We start from the raw sequence: 24,573 nt of genomic DNA, 5'->3' as shown, positions 1-24,573 counted from the left end.
CACGAGTGTGTCTACGAGCTAGGGGTTAGTAGATCGGTTGAAAATCGTGTTAAAAAGAGAGGCAAACGAAAATACCAGTCCAAAGCTCTGTTTGCTGTGCGCGGTGGTGCAAAGTTCAATTGCGAAAAGGGAGATATGCTTCCGACTGCGCCTTCCGATCGATGAACGATCGGACCGGTCGTCGGAACGCAACAAAACGCACTGATTATGGTTCGTTGTCCCCACAAGGCGTGGTTTCTTTTTTCGCCCGCAAATTACCGACTCCAGAAAAAGGGGCCAAGGATGTGGGCCCATTTTTCGGTAGCTCGCGGAGAAAAAAGGACAACAACGGAAAAAGCTAAGCTGGGTGAGCAAGGATAGCTAGGTGTGTACTATGTACAAATTGGTTTCGAGTGCGTGTCGGGCACTACTCAAAAAGAACTCAAAAGCTGCGATAACGTTTGCAAAGCTCGGTAGCTTTCCGTTTCGTGTTTGTTCACGTTGGTCACGAGACGTGCGCCGTCGGACACAACACGGCGGGAAGTTGGTCATAATTTTGCTTCACCCTTTCTTCGCGCCTTGGGCCAGCACATCTGACCAGGCCGGCGCTTTAGCAGTAGTTAGAGAGCTACGGATGAAAAAAGTAAATAAATATAACCTTCCAAAAAGGCTTTTCCTATGAGAATGAAAAGCTTTCGGAGGAAAAAGGCTACTCCGGACACAAGAGGGCTGCGTGCAGGTAGCGGAAACCGCCAAACGTTACGCGTTTCTATTGGACACTTTGGCACAGCTTCACCGACACGGCTGGACACGGTGAGATGCAGCCGCCAACGCGATAATGGGCGATAGAATGAAAGTATTGTCCCGGCACAAATGCGTGTGTCCGTGTACGGATCGGGGAAAAAGATGGTAGCATTCGGTTCATTCCATTCGGCCCTGACGGCCGACGGTCTCCCCACTGTTCAGTGGGATAAAGTGTAGTGCCAAATGTGGCAAATAGTGAGGCGATCCCCGTTTTCCCAGCGCGCCCCGCCCTCTGTGAAGGGGTTTCACTGACGATTTAAGTGAACTGCCTGTGTCCGGGTTTGCTTAGTAGCGTTTCTTATGGTGTTAATGCTCCTTTCAAAATTCGAGGGACTTGTTTCGCGTATACTTTGGCTGGTTTAGTTAGGCAGGTGACGGTCGGTCGGTTAGGGGCGAAGTCACTCGCGATCGAGAACCGGTAAGTTTGCCGGGTCTGTTCGACACGCTTTCTCTACAGTCGGCGGTACAGTTCGATCGTTCGATCTTTCTAGGTCTTTTGATTGGTAAATGAATTTTGTTTTATTAATAAAAATCCATTCCTTTCGCGGTTTCTTTGCGTCTACGTCTACGAAGACTTCTGCCGCGCGCGCGCTCCGTCCGTACAAATTAGATAACATTCACTTGCCTAACGCGTTCCCGTTTCCGCGGTTGGCACGGGAATCTTCTACGCTTTGTTTTTTGGCTTCTGCTTTCTTCATCTATGCTGTACAACATGCAACGACACGGTTCTTCGGTGTTTGCGTGTCTCAAAACCTGTGCCACAAGCGTGTCTGGGCGGAAAAGGCTTCCCTTTTGCCACCAAAAGCGCGCTAGTCTGTCTGTTGGTGGTGAGATGTTTTAGTTTTCGAGTCTACAGATGGCCCGTAGAGAGAAGAAGTTGATTTAAAACACAGTTTTTGCGATGAGATGCGTGTGGTGCTACCCGCTTTGTGTGTTTCTGTGGCGTTGTTGTTGTTTGCCGTTCTTGTATACTAATGACGATGTTTTGCTACGTTGTTCAAAGGTTGTTCTAGTCTTGCCACAGGGAAAACGTTTTTTTTCTGCTGGTTGTCGGTTGTCCCTCGGGAGCCTCAAGTTTTCCTATTGATGCATCTGATCTATGTTATAAGCATAAATTGGGTTGGTTTACGCACTGTAACGCTGCAGAAGCAGTAGCGGCCACTGCTGCCGGCGCCGCCGTCATTACCGCGGCCGACCGCCGGCTGGTGGAGCTCTATCGGCGCTTCGGACCGGGCGAGGCATTTGCTGGAGGGTGTCCGGCTCAAAACATCGATAGCGAGCAGTGCAGTGCTCTCGAATGTCTGCGACATTATTTTACGGTGTTAGAACTACGTCTTTTTCTTGTCAATGATGTTCTTCCTTCTCTTCCTTAGCTGCAGATGGGTTGAAGATGTTGATCTTTTGGTGGAGATGAGTTTCGTTGGTGAATCAATTTATTCTGGAATTGGGCCGTACAGGTAGACGGCCGCGCACTTCGGGTCCTCGTTGCCCATGAACTGGGCGTACAGCTCCTGGTATCTCTCCAGGGTGATTCCACCTTTCTTGTTGTCCTCCGCCTGTGCGTTTGTGTTGGTGCGTAAATAGAGTGACGAAATTAAAAAAACGGAAACAACTTTGGCTCGCCACCACCCAAAGCCCTTCGTCTGCAAATGGATCTGGCGGCTCATTGCATTTACTCCGCGGAACTCTCAGATACTTACGCTGACCAGGGCTTTGTAGGAATCATCGACCACCTTGATGTCATCGACGGCGATTCTGGTGATGCAGTTGTAACGGTACTCCTCTATGCTGACCAGACCGTCGTTGTTGATGTCCATCATCTTGTAGTGGGCGTCAATGAAGGCTTTCATGGCCTGTGTGTCGCAGGGAAATGGCGGCAAGTACAAGAGGGGAGAGTGAGTATAAACGCCATCCGATTGTGTTGTATTCCCCTTTCACTAATTTCAAACCATAACTTTTTACGATTTGAATTGATTGTATCAGAACATGGCGCTTGGCAATACCGATGTTTCGTAAGCGCAAACAGTGCGCTAAGCGATTCCCTGACCGCTTTTATTGAGAAACGCTATGAGGTCATACAGCAAACAAAAGGGGTCGTTCGATTGATGAAAGGTCACAGGTAAATGTCCGACTTCGAAGTCGAACATGACTTGATGGGACTTTAATTTTCAGTCATTTTCCAAGGGAGCCACATGGGTGGGCGCCAAAACGTCATTATAACGTTCCGTTTAGGATTAGAAGGAGCAGCGACCCCAACACAATAATTAAGAGCTGTTCTATGTGGCATTTTTAAATGTGATTTTGATGAACTAATGCCACGCCAGTGCATTAGCAAAAACACGGACAGTAATCGGCCAGCCAAGAAAAGAGCCGGTATCGGTAAGCGCCTTTTCCTCGGTCGATCAGCCGATAGAGCCTGAGTCCACTAGTCCAGTAATTGCGGGGCCTTCAGAGTCTACTGTCGTTTGGGTCCGTCCAATGCCCGAGCACGGAATTATTCACTCCGGATGGGTGAGGGTACCGTATAGGTTCGATAGCGCGGCAAGCAATGTGTAAGAAAGCACATGCTCAGATTCCCACCGGGTAGACGGCACACCGGCACTCAAGATACCCGATTCGAAAAATATGTCACCCCGGGTTTCGCTCCGTAGAACTCGCAGAGCGTCGTGTAGTAAGATGATTCGGGTTTCGATCCTTTCGACAGGGTAGCTCGCGGCGTACCACTGCCGTCGGTGCAGACATTATGAAAATGCGCTGTCCCGCGTCAAACCGAAGAGCCGTGGGGCGCCGGGCGGTAACAATTAAATTCCGCGTTCTATATTTACTTTGCAATAATATCCCCCGGGCGCGGACCCGACCAAGCGAGAACCGATCCCAACGAGCGCAAAGATGGCTTGGCTTTTCTGCGGTCCTACGTGCGCAAGACGTAAGGCAGAAGGTCGGCGAGGCATCGCGGCCTCATTGCTGTTCTGACTCTTTCCCAATTCCAACCTGGCCTTCTGAAGCACGCAACTGCCAGTTGATTCACACAACGGTGCCTTACCTGTACGAAGAAAAAAAGACCAAAAAAGAAGCAAAAATTAGTTATCTGTGTACGGTTAAAGGAGGAGCGCTCCCGTTCCGCATTCCGTGGTGTGCCGAAGATAGTTCGAAGATTGGAACTAATGTCTAACAAGCGTCATCGTTCCTTTTTGCCGATGCTTAGAATGCAGCGCAAGCGGGGTCACTATTGAAATCGTTGCCAACAAAATTCCGTATGTGGCGCGCCGCAAACTGAAAAAAATCCATTACCTCGCCGGCCCATTTATTAGTTGCCCGATTGTGTCGGCGTCCGTGGAGTCCTAGCAGTCCTAGCACACCGATTCCATGCGCCTCAGTTTGGCCCAATGTGGACACAAAACGGCCCTTGGAAATGCCGCCATCGTGGTGCTATCAATTTGCTATTTAAACTCCGCATTGCGTCCTGGCACTGGCCAAATCCCCAGCTTTTGCTTACCGTTGCGGCGACCAATTGTTTTTGCCCATTTATGTGCGCCGCCTAATGTTCTAAGGCGCTGACACACTGCTTTCCTGCCAACTGAACGGAACGGATGTTTGAAGAAGAAAACGCCGTGGCAAGGCGAAAGACCATGTACGGTGCTCGAACATGTTTGGACTGCACATTGCACACACAAATTACCGAGACACGGAGGTATTGTGCCCTCGGTTTTTGAAAAAGGCTTCCCCCGAATTGACGGCTCATTGGACCGACGGTGGTAACGACCAAGTAGTGGGACATTAGAATGCAATAGTCTCACGTGCGCCGTGCTCCGTGTTATGTTTGTGTAGTTTGCGATGTCTGCATGTGTTATTACCATTTCACCACCGGCATACCTCGAGGCTGATTTATGATCGTTCTTCTTCCGCAGGTCCCCGGCCGGCATAATCGCGCTCGGTACAACGAAGCGTCGGTCGCCAGCACACCCGGAATTCGTCCTCTACTGGGGTCTCCTTCTTCGGTCTGAGTGGTTATTTATACACATTTCGGGAACGACTTCAGGACCGATCAGATATCAGGGTCGCCGAGTATGCAGCACCGCGCGCTTAAGCCGATTAATTTTAGCGACCTTAACACCCTTGCGCGTACCTGCCCCATCCGGAAGATCACCAATTTCCCTGACTATCTGTGCGGAGTTCATGCGATGGTGTCCATTATTTTCTATTTAATCGTATACGAAGACCATTTTTTTCTAATTTACTTCAGGATCATTTCACGATGCATTGGAGCTGTGAGCTCCAAGGCGAAAGTTTAACGATAAAAGTGACAAAAGACTTGACTAATGCCCGTGGCATTGCGTCCGTCAGTTGGGTTTAGGAAAACCAGCCCGTAGTACGAGCTATAATAAATTCGAATTTATGTACTACCACCACGCGGCCAGCCTTGGCGAAAAAGTTTTGTTTTAAATTTAAAACATTGAGAACCGAACCGAACAATGTCACACAGCGCGTGGCCACACACCGGTCGCGGGGAGCCAATTCCGTCTAATGTTGCGCTTCACATTGGACGAGGAAAATAATTTCCGGGGACCTACAAAGATTAGTGAATATTTTTAGCACAAAACACAAAACCGCGCGGCACGCCGGTCGGGGCCGGGTCAGCATTTTTACCGGGGGTTCCGTTTACATTTTGATCGTTAATTAAGCGCACGAAGACGGACGGGGGACCCGCAAAGGGAACCTGCTGGGGCTGGGTCTACGCTCCGTTGTTGACAAGCGTCTTCGACTATCATCTTCGTCGGCTTTCGGCACGATCAATGTGCGGACATTCCCAATCCCACACTACTATCCGGGGAAGTAGTTGCCGGTTGCTAGTGCTAAGCGCGGTCTACACCGTGGACACGTGGCAACAAGATGATTGATTTAGAGTATCGTGGTCACTACCGGCCACGACACGGCCACGTGCTGCCGATCGTGAAAGAAGCTGTGTAAACACAGCGAGCGATAAAATTTAGTGATCAATTTTCGGACGATACCCTTCAGGGTTAGTTGGGTGTCAAAGATGGGGCCAGTGGTTGAAATGATATTGCATTTTGAACCAGTTTTGAAATAGTTTCACAATGCGGGCGATTGTAACGCCCGTGCCCGCGGTATTAAGCGATTATCATCAACGGTGAACTCGTTGTCTCGCATTTTGTTCCGTTTTAGTTAAGCGGTGCCGAATTCTACCGAAGACCATGCGCTTCCATTTGCTTGCCTGTGGCCGACTTTACAAAGGCCGCAGCATTCCGAAGAACCAATAACGTTCGACGGCCGGAATGGCCAAAACGGCCCCGTAAAGTGCTTAAAACAAACAGTTTAATAAAATATCAAATTTTACGGTCATCCACCGTGTACCACACACCCGTACGTATTTTGGTGCGGGAAGCGCGCCCCGATGGACAACGAAATCCACCGAAAACGTGACCGGGCGTGTTGCGGTTCCGCTGAGACGTCGCTGGATAAACAAACGCGCGCACGTCGGTGGCCACCCGTTCTTTCGCTCTCTAGCGGAATGTCTAGCGCAGTGAGGCGAACAGTTCTCGAAGGCCGGCTTTCCTCAGAAAGTAGTGTCACCATCGGCCACACAACGCTACGCGCCACATTGTTATGATAGCACAGGCCGGAATCGATCCCTGCGGCCTACACGGATTTAATCTCTTGGCAATGAAATTGAATATTCCATAAAGCAGCAAACTTGCTGCTGCTGCTGCTGCTGCTCGAAGATGCTCGGGAAACGCAGGAAACGCACGTCTTGAGCCGAGGCCGGCACTACATAAACATACGGCGGCGGCAAAAGGAGAGCCGGAGAGAGACTTATGGTTCGGGTCTGGTTAAACTCTGTCCTGGAACCCAGACGAATTAGACATCGAATCGTTCCGCGAATAGCGACACTTCGCCACACCAGAGTCGGTGCCGGCAATCCCTGATTTACGACGAGCCTGTATCGATGCCAGCATATCGAGCGGTAATGATGTCCGTCCAGGCACGGTGGAAGCACATTACTGGTTGCCATATTTTATGTGCCCTTGAAGGGGGAATGCTTAACGGAAAAGTTTCCCTAGATGTCGGTGAAACCGCCGGGTTTGCGTGTGTAAGCTGACGCGATGCGGTAGTTACCAGTTACCATCATTGGTGTTATTTAGGACTGGCGCAAAGTTTTGTGCTCTCTCGAAAGTCAAACTTTCGCTGCAACGGCAACGTTCTCGATGGTCATGGCGCACCCCGGTTACCAAAACAGATTGGAGCCCAGCCACGAACGAATGATGGCAAACTTCGACCGGATGTTTTTGAAATGTGACACGCCGTCGATGGAGGGGGGAGGGCCGATAATGGTGGCCGACCGGCTTGCGTGATTTCAAATTTAGTCAGTTCAAATTTAGTCCAATCAAATGCACCACCAAACGGCAGAGGTTCCCGGACTCCCCCCGGGCACATAACCAATGTAACTATCCGATCCGCCCATTAGGAAAGGGTCGTTTGTTTGCGAAACTGACATTTTACGTGTTACGCTCTCAAATACAACCACATCTATCGGTTGCCTGTCATCGGTAGAGTTAATCAGCGGTTGGAATTAGTTTCGCAATTGTTTCAGGCTCGTCTGTTATTTAGTTACCGTGTCGGGCACTGGTAAATGTGCCGCTTTTGGGCCCCCGTTTTGCTTCGTCCTCACATCCAACTAACTGAATAAATAACCGAATAATGATTAAGTTTAAACCACACCATACAGTTATTTTCGAACATGTGAGAACCCGAAGCATTTGACGCCGAATTCGATCAAATATTGATCAGGTTGTTCCAGTGTTTGATGCCTTTTTACACCTCACCGTAACGTTCGCCGTGTTATCTCTTCGGCGCGGCGTAGTAGCAGCAACAGTTTATTTCCCAGCAACCGTCCCACTATCGAGGTCCAGTTGTTATTGTTGATACTCTCATCGGAACGGATTGATCGATCGAGAACCGATTGGTTCTATTTCGAGGGCCAAGGACCTCCGTTTGTTGGCTATTAAACTTTGATCCATCTTCGAACTCAGCACATCTTTACGGACCCGCGGGCGGTGACCCATCTGTTTGTTCAAAGTTTAGCTTACCTTCGGGAAGTCGGCGTAGGCCTTACCAACGCAGGTCTGTTTGACGGCCTGTTTGAATTCGTCGGTGGTGATTTTGCCATCCTGTGAACGAGAAATAGAGACACAGAATGTTTAGCAAAATGGAGTCGGTTTACCGAAGCATCTGTTGTTGTTCTGTTGGCTGAGTGAGTTGGAACCGCTCAGCCGTGGTTGATGGTACATGATGGTGACAATCTTATTCGTGCTTGAACGAATCAACCCCAGTGCTGTCGCCCCGGGGGTGAAACGAAACTTAACCACGACACCGCGCATTGGCCGGGGTCAGATATTTCCGTCAGAAACAGAGCAGCAACACGATGAAGACTATCTTTCGGCATGCGAGCTCGGTACACAGAAACCGGTACTAAACTCGGCCACACACGCACACGGCACCGCGTTGCCACCAAAGCGTTGCCCCGGGCATTCCGGACTTCGCGTTAAATTCGGCCGCGATTATGGACCTGGACGATATAAATCGTAAAGTAAATAAATTCTCGAACACTCTCCGCGGCCGGTTCTGGGATACCTTCCGATTGTTTGGCTTGACGGATTACTGCCACGGCTACGGTGGTGGTTCCGCGCGTTCACTCTACAATGGCTTCTATTTCCCCACACTCGTGTGCACTCCTCGTTTAGTGGAGGGTTTGTAAACAAATACAATTTAATTATCTTTCATTGCGGCCAACATTAACGAGTCGCTTCGGGGGCGCTAGTATGAGAGCGCGTTGATCGGGGAACGAATCACACGAACCCCTGGGATTCGCTGACGAGGGCCAACCGTTGATGGAACGAGTTGGACCTTCCCACGCTGCCAACTCATTCTTGTTTCCATCGTAGCGCACCGAAACCAATAGATGGCACCAAATCTGTCCTCCATCTAATTACTAATCATCCGATCTAAACTGGTTGCCTGAACACGTTGCGGGCCGATTGTGTGATGTGATTAAGCCGTTTTAATGCAGAAAGAGAAAAAAAGACAATCCCAGCGAACAGCTCCTCGATAGAATCGCGGAATCACGAGGAGCGAGTAACACAACCCAAAACTCAAAAATTCCCACATAACTTCGCCGTGCGCCGGTAAACATAAATAAACTGCACGGTATCCGTGCCACGCACCAGACATGCAAAATGCATACAAAATTTACGCGCGCCGGATAAAATTTCGCGACCAACCGTACCGAAACCATGAACCGACACCGTGGTCTGCCCATTTCCGCTCTCCGGTTGCCATGGGCGATAATAATTTCGCCCGCATCACTCCAGTAGACGTTTGCTAAGATCGTTTACCATTACTACCGGACAGACGATGTCGGTTCGTTCGTCTGACGGTGTAATTTGTCGTCAATCGAAGAAGGCTGCAAGAGAAAAGGGTTGCCCAAACGTCAACATAATTGTGACACCAAGTGGGGAGCCCTAGAACCACCGATAATAGCCCGATGGTTGATTAAATACGGCGAGTGCGCCCGATGCCAAGCTAACACCTTATGGGGGAGTGCTCACTTGCTAAAATTGGGACACAAACCAGCGGCTGCAACCAAGATAGAGGAGGCGCCCCCTTGTAAGGGAGGCGCGTGGTAAAAATAAAACCAAACCGCAACTCATTTATTCGCGTGCCTCTCGAGAAGGCACGTCAGCCGGCGCTTCCGAGAAGCGCCTCTTCGGCCTCATCGCCCCAAACTGTTGACGGTGCGTGGCGAAAGTTGGCTCCTGCGTGCCAACACCCGTCGCACGACAAAAGGTGAGATCGCGTGTCTGGGGCGCCTTGTAGCGGGTGTGTTTTTGTTTTTCATCCTTTCTCGCTCGAATTAGCTTCGTTTCGAATGCAGCGAAAAAATGGCAGGTGGTTTTTTTGACCCAAGCTCAACAGGTCGCCCCGGCGGGCGACCGAGAATGGGTACGTTGTTGTAATGAACTGTGAATTCCGCCGGTAGTTGCACGAGGTGAGAATGGATGAGTGCGGATAGCAGATCCGGCTGGCCGCCGGCACATACCTTGTCGAAATCGGCCAGGGCGGAGATCTCATCCCAGAGCGACTTCATGATGAACTTGTATTCGTTCAGACGGGCCGGGCTGATCTCGCCCTTGCCCTCGATGACGGAGGCACGGAGAGCCATGCACTGGAAATCGTTGTTGTCCAGGAAGCCATTGTTGTCAAGATCTGCAAGGGAAAGCGAAAAACACATTCGTTTATTAGTACGCTTCTTGATTCTAGCTTTGGTTAGCACATTTTAATAATATTCTTCTCTATTCACAAAACAGGATGGAAATTTCGAGGCTGATTCGACAAAAGCTGTGTCGCGTAATAACCTCTTCACTACCAACATAAAACGCTTTCCACAGTCTACTGAGAATCGACTCAGAATCTTTTCTCTTCTCAATGCACACCAGACAGGCGATAATCAGCGACATCCCATGGTTGGCTACGGATTGTGTTTCGATTTCGCTAATGAAATGCTTCTGTGACCACATTCAACCGACGCGACCCCATTATTCGGTGGTCGCTGAAGTTTAACGGTTTACGATTTGCAGACGAAAAAGCTGATGTGGTGCCCCCCTCCTAGCTGATGGGATACTGATCGCCCTCCAGTTTTTATTTCGCGCTCGAAATTAGCATATCGAGCGACAGCGGAGTGTTTCCGTTTTGGTTTGGCGTCAAGTTCTTCGGGCCGAATCCACGACAAAATGAGTTATCGGAGGGTGCAAGGCTACCGCCTGACTGCAAAGAGTAAAGGGCCTTCCGAAAGGAGATGATCAGTTTCTGTGGAACTCAAACCGTTTGATGGCTTAGAATTTTGTCCAACCAAACCGGCGCCAGTAAGCAAAACGATGAAAGTTTAACGAGTTTTTGATGTTGTGTCATTTTCTGGTGACGGGGTTTGATCATTTTAAGAGAAATGATGGAATGAGAAAGAAAAAACGCGGAGCCAGCATCTTGATCGGATGCGATGGTTCGCTTCGTTACTCCGTGCCTCGAAAGCTGTTCTCGCAGGACGTTATCCTGGTGGGTGATGTGGAAGATGCTCGAAGCGATTTAATTTAATGAAAACTGTCAAAACGATACCGCCAGTCGTTGAGGACACTCCATTAGCGAGTTGTATCATTTTCGACCGAACAGTGCCACGGATGGGAATGGCAAATCAAATGAATGCTGAAATATCGAGTATCCAACCCGTTTCTTGCGGCCTTCGGTATAAGTGCTCTGGCCATCGCTAACGCAGGCAGCTGCTGACGTAAAGCGGGTTCTGTCTCCTGCCGTGAGTGTGGTTCGGACAATGGGTTCTGCTCGGCTCTGTGTCCCTAAGCATTCTTCGAACTGACGCTCTAATTAAAAGCACTTCTTGATGCGAAGTGGTATAATTGTACAAACATGGAGCAAGAACGATTCCATTTCAATGTCTGTAGCATATCACAAAGTTTTTACCCGTGGGATCCACTTCGGACTGTGACAAGTGCCGACAAATGTTGCGTGCAAAAGCGCCGCACATTATTGCGTTAAACTTTTTAATTGAAGTTTACTGCACTCTGCGCAGGATGCTTTGTGGGTGGTCAAATTTCGACGAAGCGCTTAGTCTGTACCAGAGCAGCCGGTTACAGTTCTCTGATGTTCGAAAACTATAATTGCTTTTATGTAGTTTCGGGCGGCAGATTTTTCGTTTCGAGAGCAAATTTCCAAAGTAGGCCAATTAGGCCCAGCAGCCCGGTGTACGAACCTATGGCCTTTGATATAAACGTAGCCATAAACGTGTTGGTGGGAAAAAATAATCCTTCGTTAACATCACATTGAAACACAGTTTGCGCACTACACCGCGCCGTGTGCCATTCCGTGCACGTATTCAATTAGCAGCACTAAGACAACTCAATTTCCGGCACGCGCTTCTTCTGCGGAAAGTGGAAAAAATGCACACGCGGAGGCAATTACTCCACGGTCGGAGCAAGAAACAATTTTCCCCTGGCCTGGTTGGTGGTCCCGCGTGGGCTTTTTTTCGCGTTCCTTCCCAGGAATTGCTAGAACGATAGAGTCGTCTGCTCCCCGGCAGACGACGAGGAAGCTTAAAGTGTGCGAGGCCAAACACGCGCGCTACCGCCAATTGAGTGGATGAATGTTGCTGCTGCCTGCCTTGTGGCGGCGGGTTGCTGTTCGTGGAAATGGTCTCAAATATCAAAGCAGAAGACAACCTGGTTCGGTACGTTTTGGAACGATGACCTTCGCTGTTTCCCGGGTACGACAGTGATTAAATATGTAACGTTATCAGGTTTGCGCGCTGGCGCTGCTTAATCGTGCAATCGACGAGGACCCGCGTTTGAATCAATCACGACCGTAAGGGCCACTTGTGCTGTGTTCCGAGGCAATTCCACGGCAATGAGTTGCATTGTCACTGTACCATGTGTCAGCCCGTTTCAAAGCCAACAGGGAAACGGGGAAAGACCACCTCTCGGTTCGCGGAAGGTGGCCAGAAGGTTTTTCTGACGGGGAGCCACATTCGTTTCGATAAGAAATGCCAAAAAACTGTCACTTTGCGAACCGTTGATCCTAAAACAACGGACTGATGTGTCTTGTGCCAGAAGCCGCGCGGTCAGAAGAGCCATCGGACGAAAGCGAAAGTACAGCCCCGGACCGACGGTGGTGGGGGCACAGGGAGAATTCCGCGAACCACTGTGCGCCTGTGGCCCGCAGTTCGCGGTAGTCAACAGAAACACAAACCTGCTGCTACCGTGCCACCGCTCGCCACGTCGTCCTGCCATGCTGCGGGGCCTTGGGCCGGTAGAGAACAAACAGAAATAGAAAACACTCTCCACACTGCTCTGTTCTTGTCCCGGGTGGCCGGTGCTGGGCCGGGACAGCGGGCGCGCGTAGGAAAAGGGAAATTTTCCCGGGGCCCTCGTACTCTCGGAATCGGTTAAAAGTCAAAGGTGAACGGTGACGAACCATTTGGGGGGGTAGCCCACGGCGGGCGGGTTGGAGGAGTGACGAAGACCGTAGCAGAAAGTTTTCTCGGTTGTTTGAAGGTAAGACATCTTCTGACCCAGCAGCGAACAACCAACAAAAAAAGGAACGCCGATGAAAGGGGTGGTACACAGTTTTTGTAGCTGTCGTCTTAAATATTTATTGACCGCTACGCAGGCCTCGGCAGAGGGCCGAACAAGGCGGGGGCCGATTGATTTGTTCATCCGCGTGTGCGACGACGTACCTTCGCTGCCATTAAAGCGTTATTTATTCTGCTTCGTGGGGAGTCGTTCTTCTTATTTTGTTTGGTTCCATCCCTAAGGCATCGGGCCCTAAATGGGTTAAACGCTCCACAAAAAGGGGCCACTTTTTGTCTCGATTTATGCATTTGAAATGAGGGCAAATTATGTATTTAAGTTTAATGGTTTTTTTTTGTCATTTTCAATCAGCGTTTACAAAGTGAGGCCGGCTTTTAACATCTTAAACGTTCCGTTTCGTTTTATTTACCGAATATGGTGCCGGTTTGTTAGAAGGAACTTTTAGAAGGAACAATTCGGTTTCAAGTTCGTTAATCGGCATGTTGCGCTGGGATTATGTTGCATCACACGCGCAATCCTTTCTCCTCGGTAGCTCCCCGTCGCAGGACCACATTCAACAGGTGTTCGGGCGATACCATCAACACGGTCCGTTATCGAGTTGTGTGGTGCTTCTGCTGAATTATGGCTTGTGCTCTTTAATCGAGCGCCAACGAAACTCTTGCGAAAGGTAGTCAGCCCAAAAGCGAATAAGCCGAACAGATCGTTGATGGAGGCGCATGGTCCACAAAATGGAGGCGCATGGTCCACATGGCGCGTGGTCCACAAAAATTACCATCAAAGGCTCACCGGGTGTCGAAAGGCGAGAAAAGCTCCCGAAAGCATTAAGTAGCAGCAGTCAACCCACATTGGAACACGGCCGTTCGTGATGCATCCCATTTGGCAGCTTGTCTTATTTTGCTCTCTTTAAAAAGCGCTGCTTGTCCCATGGCTAAACTCATGAATTATAAATTAAGCATTGTGTTGTAGATGGGCATTTTCGCAGAAAGTAACCAGCAAACTCAAGACTCAAGTTGTTGCACAGAAAATGAGTTGACAAACCAATTCAATTTATTCATATTGTCCGACTGCGACATTAGCTGGCCATCTCCTGGATGGAAGTGGACTTCAGTGTCATTGCATCTTCTACTGGAAAACGTGCATCCAAGGTGGGCATTGGGATAGGAGCTAGAGCTTTTCAACAAAGCGAATAAACTACTTCCTGTGCCTCTATTACTATTCTGTTCCGCGCTATGCAAACCTGGCGAGTCAGTTTCGCAATAAACATCACAATCATGTTGAGCCTAAAAATAACTTGGCAAAATTTTATTGCGTAGACGAAGTACTTTCTTGCCTTTCGCACAGCACCAGGCCCAGGAAGACAGACGTTTGCTGAGGACCCGGATCATCGTCGTCGGTAATTGTGGATATAAACACAATTACGATGCAACCTATACGTTTACGCGGGCATATACAAAATAGGCACCACGCAATCGACAACGCCCGGTCCTCGAAATCCGGCCCGGACGGACGGATTTTTTCCCGCCCCCGGCGGGGGGCGAACAGAGAAAGCACGGTCAGGTCGGTGACAGTTTGGTCGAATTTATCCGAGCCCCCCACCCGGGGGGAACAGGTATGCCGCGGCCCGGTGTGCTGGCTGGTTTTATAAAAATAATTGGGTACCGGGCAGAATTAAAATTAGCAACATTTTGTTCACTTTTGCGCCGATCCGCGGACGCTTCTATTGTGCGCGCACACCGTGGCACGGCGGTTGGCCGGGGACAAAGGTAGAATGTGTGTTCGTTTTAGTAGGCCCCACCAAAACGTTCCCGGCGATTATACATTAATTTCGTTTCAAATTCTTTTCCGTTTCATGTAGGATTTTTGGCAATTTTTTTTTCTTTGTGATCCGAGAGCCTTTCGGACTTCGAAGATGTTTCTCGCTTCGGGGGCAACGTTTATTTCGGAGCAACGTTCAGGGCTATAACGTTCGAAGCCGTAAATTCGCTTCTATTGGCAAATGACAAGGGAATTTAAGGAAGTCCCCGAGGACCTCCGACAACGGAGATCCTAGTAGCCAAGGAACCGTTCGAATTTTCCGCGTTCAATTGACTACGGGTAACGTTAGTGTTACCTTACCACTTACGTGCATCAATTCTACCGTGTGCGCCTGTGTACCTCAATCCAGGAAGATTTAGTAATAATCCTGTCGGCCTGGTGTATTTCAGACTTGGGGCCCACTTTCAATGGAAAGTCTTTTCCCGGAACTGTGCCAATCTTTCGATTCGATGTCCCAATCGCGATATCGATATGTTATAAGCTTACAAGTGATTGTATCCTTGTAAGATTGATTATAGAACTTGGATCACACTTACCGTACATGTGACTGACGATGAATTCGACACGCTTATCCCACGAGTAACTCATTTTGGTAGTGGTTTTGTGTTTGGAATTTAGATTCTACTCTGAAACTAACTGCACGAAGAGAGAAAGGAGCCAAAACAGAGAATACGGTTAGATCCGCGATTAGAAAATCGGTAAAGGAAATATTAGGGGGAAAAGCGCATTGTTAGTCGTGCCCAAGTGCTTGCTGTTGCGATGTCACACATTAAATGTAAATAAATATTGCACATTAAATAAATTTATGTTAGTCTAGGCTGCTGAGCACTTTCGGTTAGAAATTATAGCCCTAATTTTACGGTAGAAATTTTACGAATGCCCTGACGCTCGTAACGGCACATTAATCCAGCATTGCACCATTTGGCCCATCGTACTTCATATTGAAAGCCGTCACCGCTTTTGTGGACGCTTAAAATATGACATTTTAAATCTGTTTTTCATTTCTTCCGAAAGCTTTATCCTCCGACCCTTTGGACGTTCGTCGCCGTTTGTTGGCCGGTGCTAGAGCAGTGTTTCACGGTAATGGCAAGGGTTGAACGGAATTTTCCGAACCGAAACACTCTCGCCCGCTGGTTCTCTGCTTTTTGCGTAGGCCAACGAAGGGCTGGCACACCACCAGAAGTCGCACACGCACCACAGCAAACTTGCGGAAGAAGTGTCCGAACCGTTTTCAAAATGCAACGTTTAGTGAGTGGAAATTGTTCGCTAATTCTGCGCCAAACAATTGGTGGCCGTTAAACGATGTCGGAACTAGGGTTTCAAACGGTCAAATGTTGGCGCACACTTTCAGCACATTGCTTGGCGTAGAATCACAGGCACGAAACTATTTGAACCAAAAACCACACGCACACACACATGCCGAGGATTGGAAGGGCTTTTGGAAGTAGTGCAGGAGCTTCAGCAATAGTGGCCGACGGCGATAGCAAACACACCAGCACACGAACTTGAACAGAGAGGCTTGATTTGGGCGAGCAAGCAAACGGGAGATGTGGCTATTACTTGTCTAAACCAACTTCTGTCGAAGACTAAAACAATCTTAACCGGTTACCGTCCCGTGGTCCCTTTATTAAAAACTCTCGGCCCGTGTCGCGGGCTGATAAAAAGTGTTGCGCGACGGTGCAACACGAATTTCCCGAATTTCCCGAGTCGCCGGCCGAGTGCAGGTTTCCCCCGGCCATGGCCGAGTCTGCGCACTTCGTGGGCCCCAGCTTGGTTCGCGTCTGCTGGGCGCTGGTGGCGAAAATATGCTCACCGTAGCGTAGTTTTGGCGCGAAAAATTGCCGTAAATTTTTTTTTTCTGTAATCCATTTCGTTTCGTGCTCAACACACGTTGATTCGAAAAATCTTTTGATTGCAAAATTTTGCCCTCGCCACGTTGGCTTTCGAGTAATTATGGGCCGTACCATACGTAGTACGGCTTGGCCATGTAAATCGGCAGAAAAACCCCACCCCCGGACAAAACTTGTTGCCGGAAATGATGGTCGTCCGAAATTAGTCACAAAAAGCCCTTCGTTGTCTTCGATCTTCTTCCGATCGGTTGTGCCGAGATAGCGTGTTTCGTTAATTCAAAAGCAGCATCGAGATTTCAAACAAAGCTTAATGTGGTGGCATTTCTTGTTTTTTGGGGAAATAAATCATAACACCACGTTGCATGTTTTCTTATTCGTTACATTTAAGAAAGATCAGTTTATCTCAACTGGCCGGCCAAGACGGCGGCCACTTTTTGGCAGGCTTAGCGCAGGCGCATCATTTCCCCCAGCTGGGGCGGCTGGGATTTGGTTCCCGGTCGTACGCCGGCGTGAGCGCGTCGCGAGACGTGACATACCGCTCAAATCCGGCGTCGTGTTGCTTGCGAGCATGGGGCATGTGTCGCGTGAAGATCCTGGGAAGCGATCTCGTCGTCGATCGTCGGAAAGGGAAAGCGAGGAATTGTTGTTGAAGTTGATGAAAAACTAACCTCGCAACGATAGTGAAACGAGTAGAGTATAAAAAAAAACAAAAACAAAATGTTGACTACGGAGCGTTGCTCTGAGTGCAGCAGCAGCGACATGGGCACGTCGGCGGCGGAATCCGGCCGTATGTGTAATATTTTTCGACCGGAGGCAAAAGTATAATGAGCACGGAGAGTTAATAATAAAAACAAGGATGTGCAGTTAACCGTGAATTAAATAATTAAGTGTGAATTGGCAAGGGTACGATCGCTAGGCAGATCGCTGTCAAGAGAGCGTGCGGCCCTGGGAATACCGCGGAAGGTGCAAGATGATTGGCATCGGGCACAATTGGCCCACACGGCACGAGTCGACGAATGAATTTATTTGTAACAAAACTTGCTTATTACTTTGTCAAGGGAAGTACCCGGAAACTTAAATTAACTAATTTACATTCGACAGTACAACAGATCCTGGATGTTTGTAATGTTCACCTCTAATTTTAATGGCATATGGATCGTTTAATGGCATGGGCCTATGCGCGTAACTGTTTCTGAAGCACAGTACCGGATCATTTCGTGGGGTAGTTGTGCCATTTTTCAGGTAAAAAAACCCAGTTTGTTTGGCAGTGTAAAACATGTGTCACTTCCGTTTATTTCCTTCATATGTCTTTCAAATCACGGACCAAAGTTACTAGTTTTTAGATACGCGATGGTTCAGTTCGGTGTTTGAGTGAACAAGAATTTGCGAACACCGCATTGCACAGGAACACACCTAGGTTGCGTTTCAAGACCTCGTGTAGATTTCAACATAGCGGTCCAACACCGGTTACGGGTCCGTTGTAAACCATTATCGTAGCTATCGAAAACTATTGTTTAGCGCCATAAATAACCCTTGGTTTGTTATGGACAGTCAAATTAATCTAGTGCCTGGTACCGCGTGTACCAGTTTTCGATTTCGCGGGCCTCCCGGGAAAGCGAATTTCCTCATTTGTGCAGTTCATGCGCGTTCCCGAAAAAGAGTAGGGAAATCAAAAAGTGCTACATTAGCAAACGACGACCACGGGAGACCACGGCGTGGCCCGGCGTCGCCCATTACTGCGGTGCGATGCGAACGAAAAAAGATTCTCGTTACAGGAAGCAAGGACCAAAATAAAATATATCATTGGTATGAACCGGACCGACGGGCCCTGCCGGGTGTGTAAGGTAGCGTTTCGTAAATTAATCTCCTTTCAACGAGAGGCAAAGAAATTACCTTCACCAACGCTGATTTTACAATTGTTGCCACCACGACACCGCCGGCGACCGACCTCCGGAAGGTCCTCGGGCGGCGACCCGAAATGCCGTCGCCGCCCGAGGACCGGAAAGATAGCGCATCTCGCGCGACCCGTCACGATGGTGGTTGCTGATGGCGAGATGTCTGATAAAGTGGACTATCTAATTTTACTCCCAGCGGTTGAAATAACTTGCCCTCGCGCAAGATTGACCCAGGCTCTGGTCGGACCACCGGCGGCACCACCACTCTCGAGGTCGAGGAAACTTCTTCCTGGTACGCAATTTGTTTTCCGCGAAAGCTTCGGTGCGAATGACCGTTTTGCGCGTTTCGCCCGGATTCGAACGTGTCTGGTAAACTATTCCAAGCATCCTGGTGCTCGGTGCTGGTACGATTACAAGTCCTGACCTGCCTCACATTCCTGGTTTCGCTATTCCTAGCGTTCGTTGTGCAGGATTCCGGAGTTCTAATATACTACAACTTACTATCGTTTGTATAATTGATTTCTTTCATAAATCTACATCAGCCAAATTCATTATTCCTTTTGGAACACATTGTGTCATTTCAGCTGTACAACTACTACAATCCTCAGCGATCGCAGCGTTGGTTGCAAAATCAGTAAACTAATGAACTAAAAACAAGGACATATCATCATCCTTTCTAACCATAAGTAAATACAAACAACACGTCGCCAGTGTCACTTGGTGTCATGTCTGTGTCAGTGTATCACTCTTCTGCTGGCCGGGCAATGTGGACAGCTTGAGACAGGTGCGAATTACGCAAAACACATTGTTACGATTAGTAGCAAAGTAGAAGAAAATGGCGAATGTACAGTATCGGTATGGTGCACCCCGTTTTGAACCCGGCCATCGAGGACGTAGTTCAGGTTTCTTTGCTTCACCACACATTAGCGGTAACAATGGCCACCGTCCGCCGGTTCAGCCAGTGTACGCGGTTGGCAACGGTTTATTTTGGGTGGGGTTTTCTTTCTCGGCCAGTCCTTCTTGCCAACGCCGACCGTTCGTGTGCCGGCCCCGCCGTTTGACAATCCGATTCGGCGCGATAATTGTTAGAGTATCGCGAAACTAAACGAATGCCATCGGTGCGAGCAGCACAAATTGCGACCACAAACGGACTGCCCCTCAGCGCTGATTAATTTTAAAAGATAGCAACAAGAATGCTGAAAGTCAAGCGCTAGGCTGTAACGTTCACAAAACCACGGCAATGTGTCCCCTGGCTGCCCCGGGCAATTCGGCATAGCCCGCGGACACGAACATGACGAACAGTAAAATGTGAAGGAAATTCATGTAAAAATATCACCCGCAAACAAACAGCTCGTCGCCAAAATGCTTTATTAACCGCTAACAGTGCAAAGGCAATGCGCACCGGATGGCCGCGTGGTTATTGTGCACGAAAATGATAATGGTTTGATTCAATAACTGCCAGTTTCTGCATAAACAATTCCTATTCCTGTTAGTTACGAAAATATTCGCAAAGCGTCAACTTAACAACTTGTTGCACAAGGCGAATGTTTCTTTGGCCACTAATCACAGTGTGCTTTGAAAAATTAGCCAAAACGTCGCGTGCCACGATTGTGTCGTCCGGCCCAAATGGGCCGGTTGGGCCACACTTCATTCTGTGCGCAATGTGCCAAATTTTGTGTCCCCGTCGATGATGTGTGCATCACGCCCGGATGAAGGCTGCATTCCATATACAACGATCACGCAGAACGAATCATCCTTTAGCCGGGCTCCGTTTCGCGATCCAACCGAGGCCTGTTTCAAGCGCTTTCGCTTTTCGCCATCACACGATTGAGGTAGTGCCGCTGGGAGTCAGTCGCTTGGTCACTAGTTTACCGCAAGCAACCCTACGACCCTACGATAGAGGAGTTAGGAGGGTTTAGATCAAGACGTCACCGTTCGCATGAATAACGCTCGGGGAACGCGCGAAATGCTGATTCCTTTTCCCATCACAAATCATACGATCGTAGTAAATGTGACATATTTTTTCACGACTCAAAAATCGGCTCGCCCGTTCCGTGGCAATCGAAAGGTACGGCAGAGCGTTTGGCTAATTTTAACACTGTCGAGAGTCGCGTACCGGCTCGCGGCCACTATACAATCGCGCAGCAGCACGACGGTGGGCGCCAGGGCCGGCGGAGGCATCATAATAAAACGATCAACTGTCAGTTTTTTACACAGGCCCGGGTTTAATATATTGTATCTCTCGAGTATAGTATGATCTCTTCCTCGAATTGTCTGCCTCTAAGTAAAACCGACAACCATCGGGCTGAACATGGGTCAGTTTTCTTAGCTTACCCTCGCAACCCTCGTTTCGTTCCCTTTTTGTCGACAGTTCGAAAATAAGCATGGACACTTTTGGGTTCAGATCTTGCCACTTCGATCGTGTCGCGTTGTGGTTTTTCTTTCTTTTCATTTGATCGCGCTCCAATGGTTTTGATAGCATAGCAGATACTTCCTGTTCCGTCGTTTGATCGTTGAGCCATTTTGAACTCATGTTATCTTCGAAGTGAGATACCTTCCGTTCCGTTCCGCCTTCTAATCGGATATCGGATAATAACTACGTGTACGTGACTCGATCGTGATTTGCTTCATAGAAGCAAAATAAACTAAAATATGTACAACGAAAGTATTGTTAGTTAAGCTTTTCGGTTAGTCAAGCGACCGCTTCACACACAAATTATGTAAACTGAATGTGTGTTTTCTAAAATTGTATTTTATTTGCGTTTATCAAGAGAGCTTTAAAAATATTCAACTTCCGCATCACTCTGTTCTTGGACCAAAGTTGTGCGCCGTCGCTAATTGGTGTCACTTAATTGACAAAATGTTGGCTGGCCCATGTTAATACTTTACAGTTTTTCTAAATACTGCCATTTCCATGAAAATTGACTAGCTGCATCTAGACAGTAGATGGGAAGGTTCGGATCAGATGACCAGGTAGAACAGATAGGCAAATGCTAGTAACCAGTGGGACACAAAATTAAGCTCTGCCCAGGGGGCAAAAAGCGACTGATCGCGAGCATTTTCTTCCAGTGGCCGCTCCGTTGCCTCAAAGATGCATCCTAGGTAAATGAGGTTGAAGACATTCAACAGGAAGAACAGCGTGTTGATGACGATGGAAAACAGGCTGCCAGATTTGTGTGAATGCGCCGTGCAGCGCTCCGGACACTTGCCGACGAGTACACAGGCCGAATAGATGTTGCCAATCTTTTTCCGCAGCTCGTGCTCCACGTACGTCCATGCGCCAATCGTCAGCAATGTCATCCACAGCCGGTAGTGCAATCCGTGTAGCAGGGACGATACCGTGTACGTTACGGCGATGGCCGTTGCTGTGCCGAAGGGACGTTTGGTCGCACGAAAGATGTACCGTTTCAGCCAATGGTGCATCGGTATGTTCCAGGCGGTAACGACCTGTACTAGCGATCGTGGAAATTCCACTGCAAGTGGGGATGTCACCCTGTAGAGCGAGTTGGCCGGAAGCGCTAGCGAGCGATCGTCCTGTTCCTGTTTGTTCCATTCGATGGCGCCGGCAAGCATCGAGCACTGTGACAGATACGCGACGAAATAGTGGCTCGTTCGAAAAGAAAACGCTTTGCTGTACGCGTGAATCCACTTCGAGCTGTTGCCGGCGGATGCCAGCAGATAATCTATCATACAGTTGGAAGTTAGCAAAAACCCTATCGCCATCAGCAGACTGGTCACTATTCTGAAGAGGTGCACCAACATCCGACGGCTATTCGAACGACCTGCTCTTGTGTCGGCAGGAACCGTCTTCCAGATGCTGAGATAGTCGCTGAACGAGATCCACGGTCCGAGCACAATGTTGGCCGGACAGAGCACGTAGCCGGCGTAGGACAGCACGTTCAGCTGGGCACGCAGTGCACTGTTTTCATCCGTGTCGAAGGACAGTGAGAGTACTTTCATCAGTAAAATCATTTGTGTGCCCCGTATCCGATTCCACGCTTCGGGTGATGGTGCCATCAGTTCGCTCAACAGTAAGTTCGCGATGCCATAGCCCGTGATTACGAATGGTACTCTGAGGAACCGGGTGCAACCGGCCAACCAACGATGCATGGCCCACTGTACAAGGTACAGGGAGATTGTCAGTTGCGCATAGTGGAAGTATCCATAGTCCACTACGAGGTACATAAGCGTCGCACCGAAGAAGCAGCTCAGCAGGTGAAGATAGCGCAGGGCCGGAAGCTTTCGGTTCACTAGTCGCACCAGCACACAGAACAGCAGATTTGTAGCGACAAAATTGAAAATATATTCTACCGCAAACTGAAGCGATGGTTGTACACAGCTCGTCATCGTTTCCTCGAAGCTCAACTCCCGCTGGAAGGAGCGTGCCGGCAAATCCGAGTCGTCATACGCTTCGTCGTTGTAATCATCGTAATAATCGTACTCCATGGCGCTTGAAAGTTTCCACTAGGTCCTTGTGCGATGTGTAGCAACCCGTAGTCTCTAACTATTGCAACTAAAGTTATTTCCTCTGGATGTAACAAAAGAGTTCAGCGTCTGCAGTTTGTTTTTTCGGTGCATCGGCGTCAACGAACTCAAGATGACATTCTAATTCCATTTAGATCATTATAGATTTAATTACGCTGTGGTAACACGGTTCGGCGGCCACTTTAATGGGAGAACGAAAATCGAACAAGATCTCTTTGGATACAAACAACACAGGATGCCACCGGCTGCGTAGTTGTCAAAAGGGATCGTTACGCTCAGAAAACAACAGATGCGTTAGCGAGCGTTACAGATGCTGGATGCGAGATCGATGGTCACGCTGATTGCGGCAAAGTATTCTCCTACTTTAATTTATTAAAGCATTTGATTTGGTTTGATGAACGATTTATACAACCTGTAGCTTTCCTTCAAATTTAAATGTTTCATAGCATCGAGAGGTCCGTCATCATGGGTCGTAAGTATTGAAAAATATCGTTGCCTTTAAATTCTCTTCATTGGATGCTTATTATTGGGAAAAAGTAATTATTTCATTGCAGTTTAATTTGGCATTCATTGCGCGCTCTTTTACGAGGCTATCTTCCACCACGTTCTGCGACGGGTAGAGTAGAATTTTGGTGAAGAACGTATTTTAAAATCTCGTTTGATGTTCAGTCTCCCGGTTTTTTCTACTACCTTTCATACCAACCGGTCAAGGGGCTATGGAAGCCATCGAAAGAAAGCCAAGGAGAAGTACATTTTTTGTATAATTAATTCATTTTGGGTGTGGCTTTGCAACGCTACAGAGGCAAGATCGTTTCGAAAAGATTGTAGTCTTTGTGCTGGCTCTCGAACGAAACTGCTGCCTCGTTGGCGAGAAGTGTCGGTTTGCAAATTGTTGGCAAAGCCCCTTGCGGTCGGTGCATCAGAAAGTTCAATTGCAACACACAAGAAAAGCGCGATGACGCTATAGGGAGGACAGTGAAAAATTGGTCTCCTGAACTGCGGCTTTCGTTTGATTTGTTTTTACGCGAAAGACGAAGTTAAGTTTACAAAAGACGTCAATAGAAGAAACAAACCTAATCTATCTCTGCCTAGGCCCTACTTTTCTTCAATACACAGGGAATCTCGAGTTTATTCAGCCTGCAAGAAGGGACGATGGCTTCAATGAAGACTGGCGGGGGGAAGGACAATACGCACAGTAGTAGCCATTATTATTTTTAAAATCTCGTTACCCTACACAACCGGCGCGATCCATTCGAGATGGTAGCAGTCTAGTGGCTAAAGTTTATTTTTATCCCTTTGTAAGAAATTTCACCTTAGCATAGAGAAAGTGAGAGAGCAGCAGAATGTAATTTATTGCCCCGTTCATCCCAGGTCAGGAAGATAGTAAGTTATGTGCTCGTCAGGTAGTGCACCAACCACATCCTGCATCCCGAATAAATTGGTAAAGCCCAATGATGTTTACCGGTAAAAGTGTAATACTCAATAATTGGTAAAAATAACTCACAGAGTTCAACTTGTTATCGTAAAATAAAGAATTACGATAAATGCACTCTGTGTTAAGTATTTTGTTTGTTTACA

At 48.5% G+C, this 24,573-nt stretch overlaps 2 protein-coding genes across 3 annotated transcripts; both read right to left on the bottom strand.

Moving 5' to 3' along the window:
• Positions 1 to 253: 253 nt before the first annotated feature.
• On the bottom strand, positions 254 to 16,385 carry LOC128275519 (sarcoplasmic calcium-binding protein, beta chain). 2 transcript variants are annotated; one of them, XM_053014052.1, is made up of 6 exons: positions 16,326 to 16,385; positions 15,302 to 15,401; positions 9,899 to 10,065; positions 7,890 to 7,970; positions 2,484 to 2,636; positions 254 to 2,339 (listed from the first exon to the last, which is right to left on the bottom strand). In XM_053014052.1, the coding sequence occupies exons 2-6, from the start codon at positions 15,351 to 15,353 to the stop codon at positions 2,217 to 2,219; spliced, it is 576 nt and encodes a 191-aa protein (XP_052870012.1). In that variant the 5' UTR covers positions 15,354 to 15,401; positions 16,326 to 16,385; the 3' UTR covers positions 254 to 2,216. The 2 variants fall into 2 exon arrangements, with proteins under 2 accessions (XP_052870012.1, XP_052870013.1); XM_053014053.1 differs by having other exon boundaries at positions 16,259 to 16,333.
• Positions 16,386 to 21,275: 4,890 nt separating this feature from the next.
• LOC128273048 (protein-serine O-palmitoleoyltransferase porcupine) lies at positions 21,276 to 22,956 on the bottom strand. Its single transcript, XM_053010960.1, has one exon. The coding sequence runs from the start codon at positions 22,954 to 22,956 to the stop codon at positions 21,472 to 21,474; it is 1,485 nt and encodes a 494-aa protein (XP_052866920.1). The 3' UTR covers positions 21,276 to 21,471.
• Positions 22,957 to 24,573: the final 1,617 nt, after the last annotated feature.

This window comes from Anopheles cruzii, chromosome 3, assembly GCF_943734635.1.
Source record: "Anopheles cruzii chromosome 3, idAnoCruzAS_RS32_06, whole genome shotgun sequence".
Classification (NCBI taxonomy): domain Eukaryota; kingdom Metazoa; phylum Arthropoda; class Insecta; order Diptera; family Culicidae; genus Anopheles; species Anopheles cruzii.
The sequence above is the reverse complement of the archived record's forward strand: the minus strand, read 5'-3'. Positions and strand labels throughout refer to the sequence as shown.

Bases quoted from the DNA above. Each gene is read 5' to 3' on its own strand.
- LOC128275519 (XM_053014052.1), bottom strand. From the start codon at position 15,353: ATGAGTTACTCGTGGGATAAGCGTGTCGAATTCATCGTCAGTCACATG. The intron at 2,637-7,889 runs GTAAGCTAAACT...TGCGACACACAG, and splicing joins CCTACGCCGACTTCCCGAAG to GCCATGAAAGCCTTCATTGA. The intron at 2,340-2,483 runs GTAAGTATCTGA...ACAAACGCACAG, and splicing joins CCTACAAAGCCCTGGTCAGC to GCGGAGGACAACAAGAAAGG.
- LOC128273048 (XM_053010960.1), bottom strand. From the start codon at position 22,956: ATGGAGTACGATTATTACGATGATTACAACGACGAAGCGTATGACGAC.